The sequence below is a fragment of the Pogonomyrmex barbatus genome, unplaced genomic scaffold (assembly GCF_055798465.1).
Source record: "Pogonomyrmex barbatus isolate J1 unplaced genomic scaffold, ASM5579846v1 scaffold2, whole genome shotgun sequence".
Classification (NCBI taxonomy): Eukaryota; Metazoa; Arthropoda; class Insecta; order Hymenoptera; family Formicidae; genus Pogonomyrmex; species Pogonomyrmex barbatus.
The window spans coordinates 17,230,118-17,254,091 of NW_028297116.1; the positions used below are offsets into that span (position 1 = coordinate 17,230,118).

Genomic DNA, 23,974 nt, shown 5'->3' on the forward strand with positions numbered 1-23,974 from the left:
GAACAGGCGGATGGATTATGGACGGCTGGCGATGCGATGGCCGCGTGCAACCCCCCCCCCTCACGAGCGAGCGAGATTTAGGCGCGTGCGAGTTGGATTTATGGCCCCCATTATGACGTTGACGTATCGCCTTCGTGAGGGTGGCCTAAAGCAAACCCAAGGTGAATCTAAGCCCGGTGTATCTAAGCCAATGGCTAGCCACAGGTCACCGCGACCGGCACGAGAATACTTTGGGCTAATCCTGCGGCTCACCATATCTGCGATGGCTTTAATTAATAAGTTACGTTCTTGCAACGTACGATACTTTTATTTTACTTTTATTTAATCATTTTTATCTCGTCTTGTGAAGAGATCAAGATTTTTTTAGCGATTTTTTTCAAACCCCTGTAGAAATTTAATACTGAAAGGTAGTGATTAATTTTTTATTTTTTTTAATATTAAAAACACCATCGTTTAATGCTCTTGATACACAAAATAAGTAATTTCCAATATTATGTTTAGCTAGTATTAAATTGAATTTACGGGGAAGAGATATCGAGATTAATATAAACTTGTTTTACATCAACACAATAAAGAAATTTCAATTGCATTACAACATCAAAGAAAAGAATATTTCTTATTCTTCTATACGCGATGGTATATCACGTTAAGGGGGAATCATTCGCATGCGAAAGAGCAGACACATCCGAAAGTCAAGAACAACCGAATTAACGGACACCGAACTGTCGCCGAGCTAGACACAAGACACGTCGTAATCGCGGCGCGTCACGAAAATTATTGGCATCTTCCGTTCTATAATGGTTGTCTAGCGCCGCAATAAAGCTGCGGCAGCAGGGAAACGGGGGAGATAGTGGCGCATTCACGATTTAAAGGGCGTGCGAATTCGCTTTTACGCGTCGGATGCGAGAGACCCCGCGATTCAATTTATATCCTCTGGCCGCGCGCTTCCTGTCTGCGGCGCACACAATCTTTCGGGATTGCACCACTTCGTCCACTTCCGGGGGATCCCACTTCCCCCCGCCCTCTCCCCGCCTCTCCAACCCCATCATCCCTCTGCTCCTCTATGAAATACGACAATGATTCTATCGGCAGCGAGCGTCGCGCGACGATATTCTCGGGAGGGTGGAAGGGTGACGCAAATAAATTGCGTTGCAAAATGGACCGGGCGGCGAGTGTTATAGTGGTCGACGTCACGCATCGGCGAGTGTCAAAACACCGTGGAGGAAACCGCAACTACGATGCATTAAAGGGAACTGAGTTAATGGACAAACGGCAACGTGGAACGCGTGGAGATTGCTCGCTTAAAGGCGCGGCCACTCCCAGAAAGAGGGAGGGAGAGAGAGAGAGAGAGAGAGAGAGAGAATCATCCAAATATACGAGTAAGTCGAATATCGTGGACGAAAGCTGCATCGATATTACAAACACCTCATTTCTTAAATCGTTTCCTCGAGAAATATAAATTTCGAGAACTCCGTTCTCTCCGTTACAGCGTGATGTATCTCCATTGTAACTTTAACCGATATCGCAAGTCAATTCCTCTCCGAGAGCGAGATCGAGGTCCCGAATGCACGGTCAGGGGACCGTGCAGAGCTTTACATCGCCGCGTATATGTAACTATAAGAGTCGAGAAACAAACGGCGGCGCGACGGCAGTGGCGGTTATCTGCCGAGGTTGGGAAAAGTAGAGGGAGAGAGATAAAAGGAAATATATATATATATATATATATATCCCCTCCCTCTACTTACTTACTATAATATATATATATATATATATATATATATATATATATATAGGTAAATTCGATAACGGAGTCAACGTGCAAGAAAGAGAGAAAGAGAGAGAGGAGATGGCATGCGGGGCGGGGTGGAGGAGGGAAGGGAGGAGCCACCGTAAGAGCATAGCCGGAGTAAGAAAGATGGGACGAAAACATCGATTGCAGGGGCTTGTAACACCGCGGTACGAACAGAGGGATCAAGCCGAGCGATAAACCAAGCGGCCTGGAAAATGCCGGATCAACGGTACGATGTTTCAGCAAAAACTGCCTCGGAATCGGAACAGCCCCGACTCAAAGAGAGAAGACGGACGGGTGGGAGGGAAGAGCGCTCGCTGGGGGGAGGAAGGACGGGGGTGGATTCGGGAATGAACGCTGGAGAAGCTCGTGGAGCTCTCTTCTCGTGGTGGTTTCTACTGGCCCACGATTCCACCCTCTTCCCGGTTCTTCGGCGAACGCTTACCGCGTATATACATCCATGCCGGTACATATATGAATTTTGCGTTATGCACCGCGTTATACCGCCGTCCTGTAGACGCGCACGGAGTCCCGACGGATTTACGAGGGAAATAATACGAATTAAACTAACGTCTGCGCGCCGGCGATGCGACGCGCCGTAAACGGCCGATCCCTACATGAAATCGAAAATGAGGGTAATTCCCCGTGATAAAATATAACGAAGTCCTACACGAACGTGTAACGGGCGCGCTGGTTGATAATAAAATAAATTCAAGGTCAAAATAAATTCAACGTTAGCTATAATTACCCGCAGTACGTGTATTTAATATTAATTAAGTTATCCTGTTGTGCTAAATGAGAGACAAAAGTTCCAAAGATCGTATAAAAAGGGATGCTAGATTGCATGAACTGTTCAATTAGAAATAGCATACTGAAAAATGAATATCTATATATATTAAATAAATGTAATATAAAAAATGTAACATAAAAAAATAATACATAAATGTAACAATTATCAAATTTTTAATTAAAAAGTATATAAATAAAGAGTGAAGTTATTTTTCGCATTGGTTTGCGTTATCTTTAACTATTTCTCGAATAAACTTTTCATATGAAAAAACATGTTTATGAGTATATAAATGTGTGTGCGATTGTATGCATATTGAACTTAGATCCATTAATTTGTTGATATTTATTCTTACCAATGTAAATTAACTTCAATTAATAACTAATTAATCTCTTTTAATTGATCTTCTTATATAGATAGACACAACATTTAGTTTTAGTTCTAAAAATTAGGAAGAGATAAAAAGTAAATTAAAATTAAATCTATCATCATTGATAGAAAAGTGGACATGAGTTGAAATAATTATGCCGGATCATCTCTAATGAGAAATCATTAAAGCGAGAAATACACATAGAAGATAGCCATCTGCAAAAGAGTACGCGAAACTTAATACGCTCGCAAAATAGAATGAATGATTATCAAAGTTAGCACTCTGTAGATAAGTTATCGAATGACGGTTGCTCGCGATAAACCTTATTTAAATTCAACCCTATCGAATTTCGTTTCACGTGACTGTATCTGTGACACATCAGATTAGATTTATTAGACTAGTCTGCCATCTATCAGCTGACGTATTCCGATTGAATATCTTTATCAACTGAAGGAAGAGATAGCAGGAGTCATCGCGTATCGTTGGGAGATGGCAACCGCTTCAAAGAGTAGCCTCGCGGAAAGAGAAAGAGAGAACAAACAGTCCGTCCAGGTTACCGATCAGTGCAACAATAATACTCGCTAGAAACGTGAGAAAACGTCAAAAACGGTCGCGCTATTGTTCGCCTAATAATCGTGTCGTACGCGAGATTTCCGACCTCGCGGAGCGGACTGCCCAAGTTTGTGATTATGTAGTGCGGCGAACATGAAGACGATAGAGGGAAAAGTAGTGATGCTGGGATCGCAAGGTGAGCGTTGATCGGTAAAGAGACGATTAAAGCACGATTGCCGTTATGTAATGCCAACGAAAGAGTGAAACGTAAATACGGCGAGGATGCGTGACGCAGGGATCGATCATCGTGTCATTGTTCCCCGGTGTATCTTTTGCCGTGTCGCGAAGAGGTTAGGAATGAATGTTATCCACGGACACAGTTCGCATATAGATCGGGGATTTACAGACACAGATCCAACACGCAGCTACGCGCGGAACTAGACCTGTGTCGCAATTGTTGCTAAATGCATACGTGATCGCATTGCGTGTGGAGTAAAGCTCGCTTGGGATCGAGGAAAAAAAATTGAGAGATTTTGTTTCGTTGATAGTAATTCTTAACTTAAATGAAATCTTAATTTCTCGTGCAAATATTTACGACAATACGTATATAATATGTTTGATTATCCTCGTAATCGCGAGGATAACAATCGTGAAAAAATTGCAAATTGCGTTTCGACTCGCTTTCTGAATTCTCCTCAGCGTTTGATGGTTTTGCGATTGTTATCTATGTGATTGTTATAGGAATAATCTCTTTTGATATATATGTAGATAAATCATGTCGACAAATCGCATTCCGGTCCCTGCTTACGCTATCAAAATTTTAGAGTCGAAGAGTATTTTTTTTTATAATGTAGATGTATGAAAATGATTTTTTTAAATCCCAAGTCAGATCTCTGCTTGGTATAAGCATGGCAATGTTTATTCTTGTATTATGATACATTCTCGAAATCTTGAGGTCAAACTCCGCACGTGACATAATTTTTCAACTCACTGATAATAAGGCATCCAGAGATAATAGAAATTGAAATCCGTAATCATTTTGTATTTAACGCCTATCTTTTTTACTGTAATCAATACATTTCAGCTAATGACAAATCGTAGTCATTGATAAAAAATCGCATCAACAATACTCTCCCTTTTGAAAAATTTTGTTTTATATATATATATATATATATATATATATATATATATATAAAACAAACAAAATATTTTAATAGTTTTATCAACAGCGCACTTCAAAAGTACATGATAATCCGTGTATAATTTTCTAATTATTTAATATTTGCTGCAACACACACAAGTATAAAATATTAAATAATTAAAAAATTATACATGTATTATCATGTACTTTTGAGGCGTGCTGATAAAATTGTATTGGGAAAGACCGAGAATGTTATTGCAATTATATTGTTTATTAATATTGTTGATATATCATGAAAAATTGTACGTATGTATACGTATGTGTTATATAATTGTATAAACTATATCATGTTTTAATTTTTAGAGATTTTAAAGATTATTTGAAATAAAAAATTTTGATATGAAGATATCGAAGTTTTAAATAATTTTTAAATTCTTAACAATCTTAAAATCAATAATATAGCCGCATAGAATTCATTCGTGTATTCAAGCTCGTAATTGCATATCGATCTGTTATTTGTTATTAATTTTTGTAGCTGATATCCATTTTTATCGTCCAATTAATTTTGTCTTTTAATGTATGCATAATTAACATATATATTATAATAATTAATTATTATTATATAATAAGGTAATTACAAACAAAAAATTTGAATTGCTAGGCGAATGATCTAATTCATATTTAATAACTATTTGCATATTATTACACCATTCATATATATATATGACAGAGAAAATTTTCTTTCTTTTTCTTGTTCTTATTATATTTTATAAAATAAATTTATCGTTAAAGTATTATTTCATTATTTATACGATGTTTTTTTATTATTCAATTTCGATAAAATTTTTTTATCAACAACAAAATATTTTCTTTCATCTATCTGATTTCACACATCATTTTAATATGCTTCAAGTGATATCAAATTAAGTATAATAATAATAATAAATGTATAGACAAGCTATGAAAAATTATATTAAAAGTAGTGCACTAGAAGTAGTGCACTAAAATAATAATACGTTATTGCCGTTCTTCTATTAAAGAAATGATGTGTGTCGCGTTAAATAGTTCTGTAAATAATTTATCGATATCATAAATTTTCCTAAATGTGATGTAAAATAAATGCATATTTTTTATTCCCTGCGCTTTACGCTAATTGTTACTAAACGATATGAATCACGGATTTTGTGATGCTGGAATTACTCAATATCTACCAAATTGCGCCATTCCGCGATAAAAAGTTTAAAACGGATGTATCTGGTTTTCAAACGTCAAGTAAGACATATTTAGCACTCGATAATATTTAGTACTCGCCAAATGTTAATTCACAAATCCTACTTTGTGCCGCTTCAATTGCTACTTTCAATGAGTGAATCATACAATTCAATGAATGTATCTACCTTGATAAAGAATTGTCGTCTTGATATTCTTATGAATCATGAATATTAAAATTAATTCTATAAACAAACATGTTTTGTTAATTATAACTTATAACATTATAACTTATAACATTTGTTAATTATAATAATTATATTTTCTTTTCAAGTTCATCGCGATTGTCTTTCTAGACGAATGTAATGATACAAAAAGTACCTCGCATTGCTATTTTCGCCTCATAAATGGTAATAATTAATTAAGTAATTAGTAGTTGTTAAATCGTAGAAGTTTGAAATTTCCACTTTCAATATGTGATGCCACATATATAACATATAAGTGTAACCAAAATGAAGTTCGCCGAAGCGAGGCCGAAACAAGGTTCATTTACATTTTAAATTAGTTTGAAAGATTGAATTCTGTTTATACAATTTATATAAAAAAATCAAGAAAGATAATATCAACTGCATAATAAAATATTATTTTAAACTATAAAAGTTAATAAAAGTTGGATTTCTTCATGTATGTGTAAGCGTAAATTACAAATTATTTGAGTGGCTAATCAATTTTACAATTCAAAAATGATTATATCTACAATATTTTTATATGATATCTACGATATCAAAATCTTTTACTTTGAATTAACTTTCAGAGTATGTTATTAAAGTAACGTGTGACAATTGCAGATGTTCTATATTTATATATTCATATATTTAAAATGCATTTAAAAATTATATAAATATTATTTAAAATATTATACAGCATATTTTTATATAAATATTGTAAAACACAAACAAACAATAATTAAACGTGATCTAAATATAATTGATTACGCAAAAGTATATTTATCTATATTTTTTAATATCAAAAGGAGGCTCGATTCTCGCATGACTGAAATACATTTATGATACCAGATAAGGTGATTGATTTTTTTATATAGAAAGATATATGAGAATGTTATCAAGTATAAATGTTAGCATTTAATTGTACACAAATATCATTCATACATAAATCATGATATCATTTCAGGTGTCGGAAAAACTAGCTTGATCGGACGTTACTTGGGAAATTTCGAACATGCAAGTCCTACGATAGGGGCGTCCTTCTTCAATTGCAAAATCAATTTAAATGACACGAGGATAAAATTGCAAGTAAGCTTTGAAATAATCATATTTCCCTGTATTCTTGTATTAATATTCAGCAATTGATATAAAGATTTAGTGTATCGACGACGAACGGACACGAGCTGCTTCGTTCATGTTATCTTTTCAATTAACCTTCCGACCCGTCAATTCATCCGCTGTTTGCTTCGGTATCTCGATACCCTTCGATAATGCCTTCGACAATGTAAAATTCACACATTTTATCTAACAACAATATTTAAGAAAAAAATTAAAGCTTGATTAAAGAATTAAAAATTCTTATGCAGGTATGGGACACGGCTGGCCAGGAGAGATTTCGTTCCATGGCGCCGATGTACTACAGGAACTCCAATGCTGCCATGTTAGTGTTCGACCTTACGCAGTACAACACCTTCTCCGCGATTAAGGTTTGGGTAAAGGAGCTACAACAGAATGTAGAGGAAACAATGGTGCTAGTCGTCATCGGTAACAAGTCTGATTTGGTGGAACAGCGTCAAGTCGACAGTGAGGAAGGTCAAAGATACGCCACATCAATTGGTGCTACATATCATGAGATCTCAGTGCTACATAACGAGGGAGTAGAGACCGTTTTTCTGGCCATCGCTACGAGTCTACGAAGAATGGCATCAGACAATAACGATATTAACACTACCCTTAGGATTTCGGATTCTAATAGTTTTCTTAAAAACGACGATATGCTACCCTCGCCTTCCATCGAGGAGAGTCCACAAAATACCAGTATTGCACACGGCATACACGAAAAGCCTTTTACCTGCTGTTAGTTCTAGTTTATTAAAAATAGACGGTTAGTAATTAAAGGAAAATCGCGCCTTAGGAATTCGCATCAACTATCAAAACGTTATTCGCCATGTCAAACGGATTGTTTCGTTAGTAAACTGCAAGCTTTTGTCTTATGATGCGTTTTCAAAATGGAAAATATATGTGTAGCATATAAAGCAAACGAACAGTCATTCTTCCAACAACAGCAGCAGCTTGATTAGTCAAATTGGATTTATATAAGACTACACTTGTCTTAATTTATCACGAGTTTTGAGTGACAATGTCAAAATATTAGACTAATGCTGAAAAAGTTATATACGAATCGAATTTTCCACGTAAATGAATAATAAAAGTTAGGCAAAAGACTATATTTTTTGCATATTAAATTTATACGTAGATTATGTATAAAATAACGTGACATGTTAATTAAAAAAAAGTGATTAGGATTATAACAAATTTAATATAATATTGTACAACTATTATAAGTTCAATTTATTAATTGTACGTTATATTTAAAATCTTCTAATTTGATAAATTTTGTTATTCTAAACTTACTTTGTAAAATATGATAAGAATATGTTATTTTATATATAAAAACTGATTAACATTTCATAGAAATGATTATACAGCTTGCCATTAAAAAGTAAATCTTCGCAAATTGCAACTAATTTATAATTAACATTATTTTTATTATTACTAGATAATTTTTTACGAAACAGTATTTGATATCAGTGCACGAATTATTTATATAAATGAAATAGAATAGATTTATATATTATTTATATATTATTAATATTTTTAGCGAAGACTGCTAAACTTTAAGTTCGAATAAATAATACAGTTCGAACATTTTTCCTATGCAGACGACGAATTATATTTTCGGTTTTTAAGAAAAATTCTAACACTTTGTCATCTTTATTTTTGCATATATTGTGAGATGTACATTCACGCGCCTCTCTCGTCGAATATACTTTTAAAAGATTTTATATCCGTCAGAGATAAAAAATATATTTGTGATAAAAAAAAAATACATGATGCATTTATAAACAATTTCCCCTTTTCAATTCCTATTTAAATTATACGATTAGTGCAGATTTTATTGCACAAATCTACATTCTGCGATATTTTATATTTTCATTATCAGATATATAAATTGAGATGATTAAGAGATATATAATATCATTTTACATAGTTGAAATAGGATATGCTTGTGTGAGATCCGAAAAGCTGCGCCTCCTCGGGAAATCTGCTCGTCGCGCTACGACAGAGAGCGATAATCACACAATGACTCATTCTCACTTCAGGCCGGGCTTCGCGGAGCGTGACGTCCCAGCTTTGTCTACGTGTAACTCATCCCATTTTCGTTATGTAACCGTCCGTTTACTATGCATCTAGGCCCATTAGGACTGCGCGGCGGCATCTTCGAAACCTACGCGCAATGGCAAGACACGCTCAGGGTCGCCCGCGCTTGCCTGGAGTCAAGGAACCTGAACTCACGTTTTTTCACTAACGTAATTCGACAAGGAAACTTTTGTGTGTGTGTGTGTGTGTGTGTGTGTGTGTGTGTGTGTGTGTGTACATATGTGTGAAAGAGAGAAAGAGAGAGATCTTAAAGTTCATGCAATGTGAAGGATTAAGGAATAATCAGAGGAAAGAATATTTACAAACGTTGGCGTGAAGAATATGAAGGAATTTTGAAAAAAAAATAAAGTACACACACTAAGTAATACAGTAAGAATAATTAAGATTTATTTAAAATTATCAAATTATATTGTATGTGTTGCGAATGGCTGTATTAGCTATCGAATGATAAATTAAATTCGATTACTTCATCTTCTCAAATCACGCATAGTTACATCCAGATCTGACTTTAGAAAGACTTTATGAAGATATGCCTGTACCGTTACACTATAATTATCTATCCGTTCGTTTCTGAAATGTAGTGTAACTCCAAGATAGATATAATAATGATGATTATGCGCGGCTTTCGCACGAGTAAAAGCGCTCGCGCAATTAGTCGAAAGCAAAGTATACTCCAATAGACGAAGAATCGATTAGTATACCGCACGAGCATAATAACATAAAGAGTTTTATCGCCGTTTAAGGACAATAGGCCGTAAAATGGTAAGTATAAGATTGGCCAACCACAGTCGTCGCGTAACTGCAGCTCGATTTTACGCAAAGGGAACCAGCGCAACGTACTTTAACACGCCCTTCTCGACACGCTCGCGACGTAAGAAAATTATACCCTCGAGTCTTTGACACGCGCGAAGATAACTTTCGAGGTTTGTCAAAGACAAAGAATTTCATCTCGTCATTGCAACAGGTGCATTTTCACTTTCTTCTTGTTAACGATTGTGCTTCTCCGAGTGAGATAATCAGAGCCTTTCGATAAATGGGATAGGCCGCAAAAAATAAATTGTTACTATAAACTCATTAAAAAAAAAAAAAAAAAAATAGTGTACAAAATCTCAATACGATATGTACACGAAAAGAACACTTTTGCCGGCAAATCTACAAATTTGACCAGATACAGATCTGAAAATAATTTTGTTGGCCCATCAAAATTATTTGATAGAACACTTAAATATGATGATTAATACTGCAAAAATGTTTGATCTTCTAACAATCAATTTGAACATCGTATATAATAATTTTGAAGGCTCAACAAAATTATTTTCAGATCTGTATCTAGCCAAATTTTTAGATCTGCCAGCAAAAGTGTTCTTTCCGTGTAAAATAATTTTGATATTGAGAGCTCTACGTATTTTTAATTTTTTGGGGTATTTTTACATCAAATAATAAGAGAGCAATTTGTGAGAGAGAGAGAGATAGAGAGAGAGAGAGAGAGAGAGAGAGAGAGAGAGAGGAGAGGAGAGGAGAGGAGAGGAGAGGAGAGGAGAGGAGAGGGAAGAGTTATCAGATGTACAAAATTGCAATTATCGATTTCCTCATTAGCAATGATGTGTACACATCTTGATGGATATAATAGAGAAAAAAAGTCTCGTTAGAGTTTCCGACTAAACTTAGACGCGTGGAATTCGTAGACAATTTATGCGAATGCGCGAAAAGTACACAATCCGATTCCGCAATATGAGCATTGTGATCTACACCGTTCGCCGATGCGTTAATTAAATGCAGGCACGAAACTGCAAAGCGGAGGCAAAGAGGAGAGAGAGAAAGAGAGAGAGAGAGAGAGAGAGAGAGAGAGAGAGAGAGAGAGAGAGAGAGAGAGAGAGAGAGAGAGAGAGAGAGAGAGAGAGAGAGAGAGAGAGAGAGAGAGAGAGAGAGAGAGAGAGAGAGAGAGAGAGAGAGAGAGAGAGAGAGAGAGAGAGAGAGAGAGAGAGAGAGAGAGAGAGAGAGAGAGAGAGAGAGAGAGAGAGAGGAGAGAGACTCGCATGCGCGCGGATCCTGCAAACGGCTACGAGCTTCTTTGAGCGTGCAAGCGTCACGCGGAGGAGCGAGTAGGAGAGGACGAAGAGGAAGAGAAAAAGAAGCGGCGCGTACACGGAGGTAAGCGGAGGAAGCAGAAGAGACGATCATAATGCCGACTCTGCTGTATAAGACAATGATACAGTTACACGATGCTCTCAGTTGTGAGTCAATCGTAAGAGGCGCGACACGGGGGCCCGTACGCGAAAGTATAATGAACCGCGGCAAGGATGACACGCCAATTACGCCCGGCCCGTTAATTAAAGGAGCGAACGCTCGTTAATAAAACCGGAAGAACCCATCCGAAGACGGACCATTCGCGCGGATCGGCTGCTCGCCGATCTTCACTTTGCCTTAGGATGTCGATCAGCGTGAACACAAATCCAGTCCAGTGAACATAAATCTCTCTCACAGTGATCTATAAATTTCATTTCATTTTTGTAAAAAAAAAAAGCAGAAGAATTTTTCCCTGAAGATTATTTTTACGATTGCAGAACGCTGACCATTTTTCTTCTTGAAATACGATTTACTTGTACGATCGTTGGGAACATTTTGTTGACAATTACCTTCGTAATCGCCGCGACCGTTCATCGTGCGTATCTTCCATCAAATGGACATTCTTTCAGGGACGTCTCGTGTGAATGAACCGTGATTCATAGATCGCAGATAGAATAGGACGTCAGATAACGGCTAGAAAGTATTAACTAAAGCGTTCACGCGCGTACTAACGAGGATTGAAGGAGCAAGCCGGGACTAATTGAAACATAAATACGTTTCCTGTCACATTTATTATCAAGAATAAATTAGACGATCATGACATAATAGTGTAGGGTAATGAGAATTATTTTTTAGTGAAAACTATGAAAACAGAAAGTTGCATATATCATGTGAAAGTGAAGTAAGATCCTTAAAAAAAGAAGAACTCGTTAACAGCGATGGGACATCAGTGGGGATTTCTCATTTTCATCATCTGTTTCCTACGATCCTGTCAAATATCGCACTCGATTGGTATCACGATTGATAATCAACTTGTAATCGTCGCAAATGGTAAGTGACGATATTTGGTCACCAATGACTGAGTAAATATGACACTTGAACGTAATTACAATTGAATGTAATTATTATTATTATTATTATTATTATTATTATTATTATTATTATTATTATTATTATTATGCAGATTGCTACACGAGAATAGCCATCGGGTCCAAATTGCCGGACATGGATGTATTTTCCAGCGTCGCGGTCGGTAGCATTTCAGAATGCGAGGATGAGTGTTCGAAAAGAAGAAACTCCTGTAACGCGTTCGCTTTCGGGTACATATCATAAAATATCGTAAAATGAAACATTCTACACGGAAGAAAATTAGACGTGTAGATTTAAAAAATAATTTTGTCGGGCCATCAAAATAATTATGTAGAATGTTCAAATTAGTTGCTGAAGTATAATAAAATTTTGTAATAAAATTAATTTTCAAATCTATATCTGATAAAACTTTTAAATCCTACAACGAAATCGTTTTTTCCGTAGTAATCATAATAGAACACAAAATAGTTGAAAGAAATATAAGAGAGATACGATAAAAAAGTCTGAAAATAAGATTATATTTGTATTTTAATTTTTATATGATTGTATATATTAACTCTATGAAATTATCTTTCTACATATATATTTATAAAAACAGTTTTACTGAAGACTCTAAATATTCAGATTAGATATACAAAAAATAATTTTATTGGATCATCAAAATTATACATTTAAATTAGTTGCGAGAATATAAAAAAATTTTGCAATATTATTGTCATGCTTAAACGTTCTGTAACAATTTTGATGGTCCAATAAAATTATTTTTCAGTATCTGTTTTCTGTATCTGACTAAAATTTTCAAATCTTTCAAAAAAATTGTTCTTTCCATGTTGATCTAGAATTGGCATCAAAGGTAACGGAACATGTGCCCTGAGCATGAAAATGCCGAAGGCTGAAGAATTACAAACTCATGCCGATTATGATGTCTACGTGAGGAGTCAACGTTCGCCACACTGTGAACCAGATCGACTTTACAAAATGGGAAGCGGTGGCATCAAACAAGATAGGAGAAACGAAACGATGCCGAGCACGAGATTTGGAAGCGGATTCTTAGGTTCAACAATGCCAAGTCTTCTGTCATCTCCAAGGTATGTACGAATATCTGGTTATTAATTTTGAATAGAGAGTAATCCCATCATTAACATTTCCATTGTTCATTCTTATCTCATTCTTTTCGTGAGATAGTTATTACTATTTCTAATAGAAATACATATTTCTAATAGAATGTTTGTAGTCTGTAAAAAAATATGTGTATCAATGCACGTTTATAAAAAAATGTTAATGTTTTATTTTTATTGATAAATTGTTTTATAATAGATTATCAAAATATATATCCACTTCAAAAAGAGATTCTTTATTAAAATAAAATGGCTGGGAAAATTAAATGATTAAATTATTTCTGGTCAGTTCTTTCAGTTCTTTTTACATCCGTTCATGTTACGTAAGATATGATTTGATTTAAAAAATGCAATTATTACAAAATAACCGCGATTTTTATACTTGAAGGATCACGGGAAGTATGATGCCTAATGTCGCCAATCAACCTTCGTACCAACAAGAATATACTCCATCTTTCGATGACGAACGCCGAATTTCCGATATCGTTAGAAATAGAAATCCGGTACCGCCAGCCAGCAATCCTTTCGAAACTAATAACGCGAAAGTCGATAATTACGATCTATCGATGCATCAGAAATCGGTCTTCGGACAAAGAACACATTCGGATCCAAAGTATAATCGCCCAAATCTTGGCGAATCGTCTTTTCAAAATCCTTTCACTGGAATCAATCGTTTGAATTTTGGATTAGACAACGATCTTCATTCGTACAAGGCGCTCACCGTTCATAACCGGCCTTTCGAAGTTTTCTCGAGACCAATTTTCGTCTACGACGGAACCTCCAGAAACAAATCTCCCGCAGATTTTGGATGGGCAAATCACGAGCCAACGAAACATCGCACGAATTATCTCGATCAGCATCGACATCAAGGCTTTTTCGATATATACAAAACTCAAGGAATCGCGAGACCAAAGCAGAACGAGTTAATCGGAGGAAATTATGACTTCCGCAAAATATCCTCCCGTCCAGCTGTCAGCAATTCTTACGGCTTCGAAATCAATGGGGCGAGAAATGGAGGGTTCAAGGATACTTCCGAGCTTTGGAATCCAGGACTCCTGACGATGTTTCACGGGTTCGGCACAAGACTCACCGAGAAAACGAAGTGTGAGTATCTCAATTCAATTGCGTTGTATGTGTGTATGTGTGTTTCGGGGGAGGGAGGGGATTAGCCACTTATTTCTCTGCCAAGGTACGTTTTGTTGCACGCAATCTGCGCGCGTAATGCGTAAGCTTTCAGTGCAATTCTAGCACCTCGAGAACGGAAACGCGAATCTCTGTCTTTAACGAGGCGTATACGAAATACCGGAGACACAAATCCTCGGACACTTGTTGCTGCTACTACCTCGTGTACGGTGCATATGTGAGGCACAACCTCAATTTTTTTTATGCAACAATCACACAATTGCATTGTACATAATGTGCTCGTGGTGCATTCCATAAGTTGCTCGCTATTTTATTTAAAACGATATTTGTCCAATTCACTTTGCAGACATTTAAATAAATTAATTTCGCACTTTAAATCGTGAATATAGCAAAGTTGCATTTTAATTTTTTTCGTGATTTCTATGATACTTTAAAATGTATTAAAGATAAATATTTTTAGTAGATTAATATTATAATATAATTAACTTATATATCTAAACCGGTGATGATAATCAAGAAATCTTGCCGCAAAATGTTGCATGCTGTTAATTCATTATCCTGTGCCATCAATTGGCTCAACGTGGTGGCTGTAGCCAACTGTCAGCGTTTATCGAGCCACATTCATCTACGAACTGCCGATTGACAAATGGCAACGGCATTGACACAGATTTTAAACCGTATGCGAATTAACTCTTTGCATCCGTTAACTTCCGCCGTTAGCTCTTATCGCATAGAGTTTACCGCGCATTTTTTTCCTGCAAGTTATTCAGCATAACTGAATAATTCACTATCCATCTCTTATAAATTTATAAACAATAAAAATACAATATACGCAATCGGCATCAAATATCAATGATGACTAAAGAAAGACACACGTCTCTAACATCTAGAAATCAGCCATTTCCTCGCGCGAGGTTTGTCGTCCGAGCAATGACCGACTAAAGGGAAACTCGATGGTTTTTCGCGATTGTGTCACCGCCAGTACGAACATGACAAGTTGCACAAGGGAGAAATATAAATGCCGAGACGCTACAGGACGCCCGACTTCCGGACTTCGCGTGATCTAAGACGCTTTTACTTTCGAGAGCTAATCCCTTATTCCTGCCTGCGCTTCAAAATTAATTGCGCGTAGCCGCTGTCCCGTCGCTTTGATCAGGAATTGTTGCAATCGATAGGGCACGCCGGCTTGCGACACGATTTATAGAATTTCATCATCGAATCGCTTCTCAAACGACGAAATTCCAGTTACAAGAGTCCCGCATGAGGGTCGCAACAATTAAACCTAGCCGACTCGAGAATCGCGGAAGTATGGCTTTGCTAAAGTTATGGTGCGACATCAAGAGCCAAGCTGGCTGAAATAATTGAGATAAATGTGACCCTGACGAATATCTTGAAGGACACACGACGGCACGTCCCTTCTAAAATGATGTCACTCCTCTTTACTGTTCCTTGGCACAAAAGTTCCTCTTAACGACGGAAAAATGCAAATGGTTCCGGCCGTTGGTTTCTGGATAGAGATCTCTTACGTCGAAATAAATAATAATCGCCTATATATCTTTTTAAAGGTTAAAAATACGCGATGATATGATACGTGTTGAGACATCAGTATGAAAGAATCGCTAAGCGATTTGACTGCAAAACACGGAGTACCGGTCCTTTTTTGCGCTCCAGGTTAAATACATTGATCAAAATCCAAGGAAATGATATTTAATTTCAATAAAATGAGCCGAACAATGTTACAAAGATACTTATGCTCTTATGCACAGTCGCGTCTCAATTAAAGATACACATCCTGCGATTACTTAAAACGACGGGCGGCTCGTGAATCAATTCTACGTAATTGCACAAAGTACCGAATGACGATGCTCGGCAAAAGAATGAAACGCTCGCATGTCCGTGAGCAAAGAAAAATAATAGTAAGTGGAATCATTAATGATCATGTAACGCTGAGTAACCCCTCCCCCGACGTGTGAGCAGTTCCCTCCCACTATCCTCGCGGAAACGTTCACTTTTCTATAAAACGACGCGAGCCCGTAATTTCTTCGTTATTTTTTGCGTGATTTTCAGTTCGCGCCATTTTTCGCGCGAACATGCCGGAGTGACTTGTACGGATCAGGGTGATTTGAACGTGAAAATTCTCTCGGGAGACACCAAAATGGCCACGTCTCGCCACGATCCGTGGTATATCGCGAAAATAAATCGTGGCTCGAAGGAGAATTCGAAACGCTGAAGCAAAGATCGTCTTGCTTTTGTTGCGAGCGTTGTCTCTCTCGCAATCTCTATTCGGATGGTACGTTCACTTTGGTAAACCGATTTGTCAATCAAACGTGGGAATCATGTTGATACGTCGACGATGGTTGTGGACTTTTGTGTTAGTCGTAATTACCCGACGAACCACTTCGAGCTCGATAGTTATAGTGGAGGACGAGTGCTCGCGTAAGTCGCGTGAAAAAAAAAAAAAATGAATCTGTCCGTAGAAAGTGCAAAGTTGAAATGTTATTTTTTTTTTCTTACTATAGCGTGCTACAGAAGACTGCTGTCCGGGAAGAAGAGCTCGGACCCCCACATCAGACGCGCCATCGAGTGCGAAAGAATTGAGGACTGCCATCGCGCTTGCGACTACGAGAAGCTTTTCACTTGCGAGGGTTTTAACTATAGGTAATTAATTACAAATATTTTCTAAATATTTGTAAAATCTGAAGAAAATTGTAAAAAATTATATTCATATAATTATAAATAAATTTGTTAAGACGTTTTAATTAATTTCACAAGGCAAACTGTAATTGGTGCTTCAGTGATAGAATTTTCTCGATTCTTAGTCCTGAAAATTTATCATTTTTAATTAAATATCCATGAAATATTTAATAAAATCTATGTAATAAAATCCTTCGATAAAAATGGTCAAAAAATAATTTGCGTAACAGTTAACCATGATTATTCACGCTTGGAATCTCCCAATGATTTTACGCGTTTCTATACACGTGCGTATATATCTGGGGTACCTCATCATCAGATGCACACGCGAAATGCAGTACGTACATATGCATGACCCACCGTGCGATTGCATCACGGACAATTTGATCGCACCACAATCTGTGACACGCTTCTCCGTCGAGGAGAACTATCACGCACGCGCGTCGGGAAAGTTGCCGCTGCTTTCCAACCATTCAATTAACATACTCCGGAAGAAAAAGCACTAAAGCTATTAATAAATCATTCAAATCAATGGCGGATTTGTTTATCGCTAAACAATCGCGATTTTGTGTGAAAAAGACGCATCGGACATGGAGCGAGGGGAATGTGCGAGATGACATCGATACCTTATTCTCGCATGGATCTCCATCGAGACTTTGTATCGGATCCTCAATGCGATTATTACGAGAGGGATCCGAATTGCGAGGTAAACGCGCCTGGGACACGACCATCCTGGTGGGACCAACCGTTTCGACCTAGTCAACCCTACGGTCCACCCTATTCTCCCGACGAAAGGCCAGATGCAAGGTATAGTGATTAAGAATTTACCTACCGGTAAAACTATTATATTTTATATCTCCAACTCGATTAGTATAACGTCAGTCCTTGAGAAGCGCAATGATCACTGATAAATTCATTTTTAATGAATCTGAAGGCACGCTAATCATAACAAAGACGAAGGACGCTCGTTTCTCGGAAGTAACTCAACAAATTGCTTTCGCTTAACCGATCGCTCAAGCGTGAATTTAATATTCGCATCCTTTTTTCATCCATTATTCAGACAATGTAAATTCTATTTTTAATCTATACATATTTCACGAAAGACCCTACGCTCCGGATCGACGACCTCTAAACGAAGTGCCACGGCCTCTGGATTACGATCGACGGCCCTTGAAGGAAATTCCGCGACCATTCGATTTCGATCGGCGCCCTTCGAACGAGATCCCTCGGCCCTTAGATTACGCTCATCGTCGACCACCGATCGTTTACGAGGATCATCATCGTGGATTGTACGACGATACGTTTGATCGGAGGGATTATCCCGACGATTCGACACGCAATAGATATCCAACGAGACCGGAAAATCGATTTGTCTATAACAGACGCTATCCGTCTAGACGACCAACTGACGACGATTTTTACAACAGAAACGTGCCATGGACGCGGTATCCGAATAGAAAAATCGATCACGGATTTACTCACGATATAGGTAATGTTTTAAATATTAATGTAAATAGACATATATCTAATAGATCTAATAATAGTAAATAGATATAGATCTAATCTCATAGGATGTACTACTTTTCTCGTCGAGATTCAATTTAATTATCGAATTAGTGAAGAGTAGATATAACTTTCGATCTACGTTTCAAAGTAAACAATACGTAGTTCGCAACGAAAGCTAGATATTCCTTAAATTTTAAATTAAAAAAAAAAATTAAAAGTAATATCTAATGTCTCTACCGAGTAATGTCTAAAATTTTTTCTATTTGTACCATTTTTATTGCAACACATTCTTATTGTACATAAAATCGAAGATTAGACCAAGCAAATACTCGCGGCACTCTTCGCACTCGCTGAAACAAGTGCTCAATTTACTTGATTCGAATTCTATTCTTATTCGTATTCTTCGTAATATCATGTCGTCAAACAGGCACGAACGAAATCGGCTCATATTTGCCGGACCGAAAGGATCCGACTCGCAGCTGGAATTCTTACGGCGTTTACGGCGGTTCTTACGGTTACGACACGAATTATGTGGGGAAGTTCGATATACCGAAATACTACCCGAAACCGCAACCTAAACCACAACGTCCCTACGAGAACGACCAATTCTACGGCGAATTTTATAACTATGGTGGCGCATTCGGGTACGGTGACAGTTATATACCGGCGAACCAGGATCCGCTTTATGGTGGAACCGGAAGAGCCGAAGAATGTTCCGTCCGAGCTGGTGCAGGATTCAGACTCAGCAGAGGAGTCGTTCAAAAGACGTACCTAACACCAAATCTGGACCAATGCGAGAGTCTGTGCGTTAACGAGAAGAGCTTCGTCTGCATGAGTTTTAGTTACAGGTACATATTATATATAATAATTGATTTATAAAATTTGTAATAGATTTATTTTCCGTAATATAATAAAATTTAATAGCAATTTAATGTGTGATCATCAATTTAATATTTGATGTAATTGCAGATACAATGTGGCACCCACAGACCCTACAGACAATTGTCTTCTTAGCGACATTTCGTACAAAGATCTAAATTTTTATATTGATCTTGAACCGGATCGTGATTACGATATTTACGCCGTGATCGTGAACTCGAGAACTTGCGGCGTGAAAAGAGAACCGAGCCCACATCCTCCAGATGGTATACGATTTGATTGAAATAACTTTTTTTGTGAATTCTTTTTAATACAAATGTAACGATACAATCAAAATAATTTTCGATGTATTATTTTGTTTCGAAAACTTTAGTTGGAAGATAAATAAAACTATCTTTTAGCAAACAATGCAGTTTTATCGTTCTGAGAATTGCATTACTGGCCCGATTACGTTACTATATGTTATACGTTACTATATGTTCCGCTTTGTGTTTCCGGTAATAACTAAAGTCGACAAACAACAATGAAATCATCTGTCTCTTTCTTCCCCTTCTAGTTTTATTCGATATAATTCGCGATTGTCACAAAGAATTTTTTTGTAAAACTTTTCTAGAATGTTTTTGGAGAGTCAGAAGCGGATTCGGAATGCCCACAGACGTCGTTAGAAAATCGATGATAGTCGACAATCTAGGAGATTGTCAGGCAGAATGTATGATAACGCAAGATTTTATGTGTAGAAGCTTCACGTTCAAGTAAGTTTTTCGACAGTAAACAGATTATTATTTTAATAAACTATATATATCACGCGAGTCTTACATATCACAAAATATTTCAGATACGGACTAGAACAAGAACGATCGAATGATCGGATTAATTGTTATCTAAGTGATTGGCCATCGCAAGACATCAATCCTGCCCAAATGCCGGATATGGACGGCGCGGAGTTATATGAAAGAGGTAGTTTTGGAAGGGGATGCGAACCTTACGCTGTACCATTTTTTAATATGGGACAATTCAATGGCAAGCCATCTTCACAAGGAGACGAAGGTAAAATATATCGATCTAATGTATATGTAATTATTACATGAATATTTCATGTAATAATATATTTATGTTGCATAATTATACGTAATTTAAAATTCTTTTTATAAATTTTTTATAGTATGCTACTTTGGATATAACAAACCGTGCAAATTGACACCTTATGCTGTTCTCCTGGCAACATACGTGAATTCGGAACAAGATTGTCGACAAAAGTGCTCGAGAATGAGAGAAACTGATTCTATTCCTTGCATGTCTTACAGTTATAAGTAAGTATACATTAAGAAACTAATAATAATCTTTATCTTCTTATAACAATCTCAAATATATAAAAATAATATTAGTTATCTTCATTTTTTATTACAACAAATTTTTTTTTCGATTCTCAGACTCACTACGCATGGCACAGAAGAAAACTGTCTGCTTAGTGACGTGCCTATAAGAGACTTGCGACCAGGTTTGGATTATATCTATGATGATGATCATGTCCTTTACGCATGGAAAGATCTCGATCCTCATTGCGTGGTCAGTGGCTATTCGACCGATGATGATCATGTGTTTGGCGGACTGAGCCCATCAAAACCGCTGCTTCCAGATTATTCGCGACCAGATTTTAATTCTGGCGGCAGTTATCCGAGTACTAGACCCGATGATATTCATCCCGATCCGAGACCCTTCCTTACGATAAGACCAAACAGTCATAGTCAAGGAGTAAGACCATATGATCCCGATAGACCTGATCCTGTCAGACCCTATCGTCCCAGCAGTTACGGATACGGCAATTATGGATACGGCAGTTATGGCGACAAATTTGGACATGGGATTCGTCCTGGTGGATCTTCTTATCGTGAGTGAATCTAACAATTACGTACTTTTTACAATTATTTGCAAAAATTTCAATTTTAATTTTTTTTTTCAATTAGCGGACGAACACTCGACCTTCCGTTATTACACGGTAAACGGTTACCCATGCAAGAAAGGTACACGATGTGAGAGGAACAAAATTGCTGGATTTTGGACCTGCGAGACCGAAGGAGGATTTGATAGCTGGGACTATTGTTGCGCGCCGACTCATCATTGCGGTTTCTCGCAAGGATATCATTATCCATGGTACATTATTACAATGTAATGTCATAGCGTAATATATTCTTTTTTGTATATTTTCAAAATTTCACGATAATCATAACGATGATAATCATAACAAATGTGATAATTATTTCCTTTAATTTTAGTAACAATGATTTCTGCATTCCTGTATTTAAGCAGAACTGAGCCGCGTCATTGAATGGCTTTGCAAGTTATTGAAAAATAATAATTTCTAATTCTAATGTTCTTTATCTTTTCCCTCCCGTGTATTCTTATATATAGGAAAAAATAACATAAAAAAAAAAAATCAATCATAGGTGTTACGTGGGATTGTCGGAGGACCAGTGGCGTCCTTGCAGCGAGAAATACTACCCCTATCTCCCGAGTCCGCGACCGATGCGGCCGATGATCGGTGGTGAAGATCGTTACGATCGTCCCGATCGTCCCGATCATCCATACGATTTCGGTTACTATGGCAGACACTGGCCGATCACGTATCTGCATCGAGGACCACCGCCGAACTGCACGGATTCGCTCGCGTCTGCAGATAACAGCGGGAATCGTCGTTCGAACGAGACGACCTCGACCACGACGACGCTGAGGAGTACCATCACGATTAAGAACGACGTAAACAGCACCACGGTCGCGAGCAAAGTGCACCGACGGCGACTACGAGTGCGCACGACCAATGAAACGCGAAACGATCGACGTCCGATTTTTTCGCGAAAGATCGGCGGCCGGATCATCGCGAGTGACGCGACGCGGATTCGCGAGAATCAAACGACTCGCGATCGCGCTGGGAAGATCGAGCGAGTTTCGAAACCGATGAACACCGAGCCGCCACCCGCCGCACACATTGCCACGTCGAATTACGTCGATGACGCACAATTCGAAATCGCAAAAAGTAGCGACGGACTGATCAGAGTGCCTCTGATCGCGCCAAATACTTCACTGCCAACGGCGGGAGCTTACATATCCATGGCGAACTCGAGCACTTAGCCATGGTTTCGCCATCAGAGAAGCTATAAGCTTCAATTGGAAGGATGTTATTTGAAATTGAATATGATTTGATATTGAAGCCGCAAAATATACTTTAGGATAACTAAAACATAATGTTAATGATATGTTTATTTAAAGAATATATGAAGATTATATTTATAATTGAGTTAATTAACGATCATTAGTTTTGTAAATATATTTAATATGAAGCAGGATATAAAATATAAAATTAGTTTTCGCTGAGTCTACAAATTTTGTTCTTCGTATTATCATGTTTAAATTGGAGACGCTTAAATTGGTCACGTCGCTATTCAGATCGATATTATTAATTAACAGTGTAATTGCGTCTAATTTTTGAAATAAAGATAATAAAGATTGAGACATTTTCATTACATAAATCTCATATTATCGAATTACTCATCAACTGTGAAAATTATCCGGACAATAATTTATCACGATTCAATTGATAGTTGCAGTCATTTTAATTATTTTATTGTTTGATAATTAATTGGAAAGATTTAATGCAATAGAAAGTTATTATGGCATTACTGACTAATTATTTTATAACCAAAAATATCTCTAAATTTGAAATGTTCCTAAGACATTAGCGTCGCAATAATATTCTATTAAAAATTATTAATTAAAATCTAATTAAATTCTAATTAAATATCAATATGCTATTTTTTAAAATAAAAAAGCCAATAAATTAGAGCTTATTTGGCTTATTGGCTTATATATAAAAGATATTTTTTTAGTTGCCCATACTTTTAAATACGAGGGCAATATGTAAAAATATCGCTTATATTTTATATATCTATTTTTTTTTTCTTTTAATTAATTTCTTTTTCGATTTTTAATTTGAATTTTAATACGCTAAACCTAAGAATTTTTATATTTTTAAAAAAACTCAAAAATTGAAATACTTTAGATCTTATGTAACATGTAGAATGAAAACTCATTATTTATTCATACTAATAACTCAAGCATGCGTCACGTTCTAATTATCGTTGACGCAACAAGCTTGCATTTGCGCCATCTAATGAGAGAGCAAAGGAGAT

General features: G+C 36.9%; 2 protein-coding genes across 9 annotated transcripts; both read left to right on the forward strand.

The window, feature by feature from the left end:
• The first annotated feature begins 3,417 nt into the window (after positions 1-3,417).
• Positions 3,418-8,014, forward strand: LOC105423480 (RAS oncogene family member RabX1). Of its 6 annotated transcripts, none has more exons than XM_011633232.3 (5): positions 3,418-3,694; positions 6,882-6,929; positions 7,040-7,161; positions 7,226-7,357; positions 7,440-8,014. In XM_011633232.3, the coding sequence occupies exons 4-5, from the start codon at positions 7,268-7,270 to the stop codon at positions 7,932-7,934; spliced, it is 585 nt and encodes a 194-aa protein (XP_011631534.2). In that variant the 5' UTR covers positions 3,418-3,694; positions 6,882-6,929; positions 7,040-7,161; positions 7,226-7,267; the 3' UTR covers positions 7,935-8,014. The 6 variants fall into 6 exon arrangements, with proteins under 6 accessions (XP_011631534.2, XP_011631533.2, XP_088932325.1 ...); XM_089076197.1 differs by lacking the exon at positions 3,418-3,694 and adding an exon at positions 3,767-3,848; XM_089076199.1 differs by lacking the exon at positions 6,882-6,929 and having other exon boundaries at positions 3,678-3,694.
• Positions 8,015-8,745: 731 nt separating this feature from the next.
• On the forward strand, positions 8,746-23,295 carry LOC105423479 (uncharacterized). 3 transcript variants are annotated; one of them, XM_089076196.1, is made up of 16 exons: positions 8,746-9,443; positions 12,217-12,411; positions 12,545-12,680; positions 13,290-13,538; positions 13,957-14,672; positions 17,231-17,369; positions 17,985-18,212; positions 18,509-18,894; positions 19,339-19,759; positions 19,881-20,056; positions 20,404-20,542; positions 20,626-20,837; positions 20,953-21,100; positions 21,221-21,678; positions 21,755-21,941; positions 22,235-23,295. In XM_089076196.1, the coding sequence occupies exons 2-16, from the start codon at positions 12,300-12,302 to the stop codon at positions 22,914-22,916; spliced, it is 4,389 nt and encodes a 1,462-aa protein (XP_088932322.1). In that variant the 5' UTR covers positions 8,746-9,443; positions 12,217-12,299; the 3' UTR covers positions 22,917-23,295. The 3 variants fall into 3 exon arrangements, with proteins under 3 accessions (XP_088932322.1, XP_088932321.1, XP_011631532.2); XM_089076195.1 differs by lacking the exon at positions 8,746-9,443 and adding an exon at positions 9,458-11,445; XM_011633230.2 differs by lacking the exon at positions 8,746-9,443 and having other exon boundaries at positions 9,458-12,411.
• Positions 23,296-23,974: the final 679 nt, after the last annotated feature.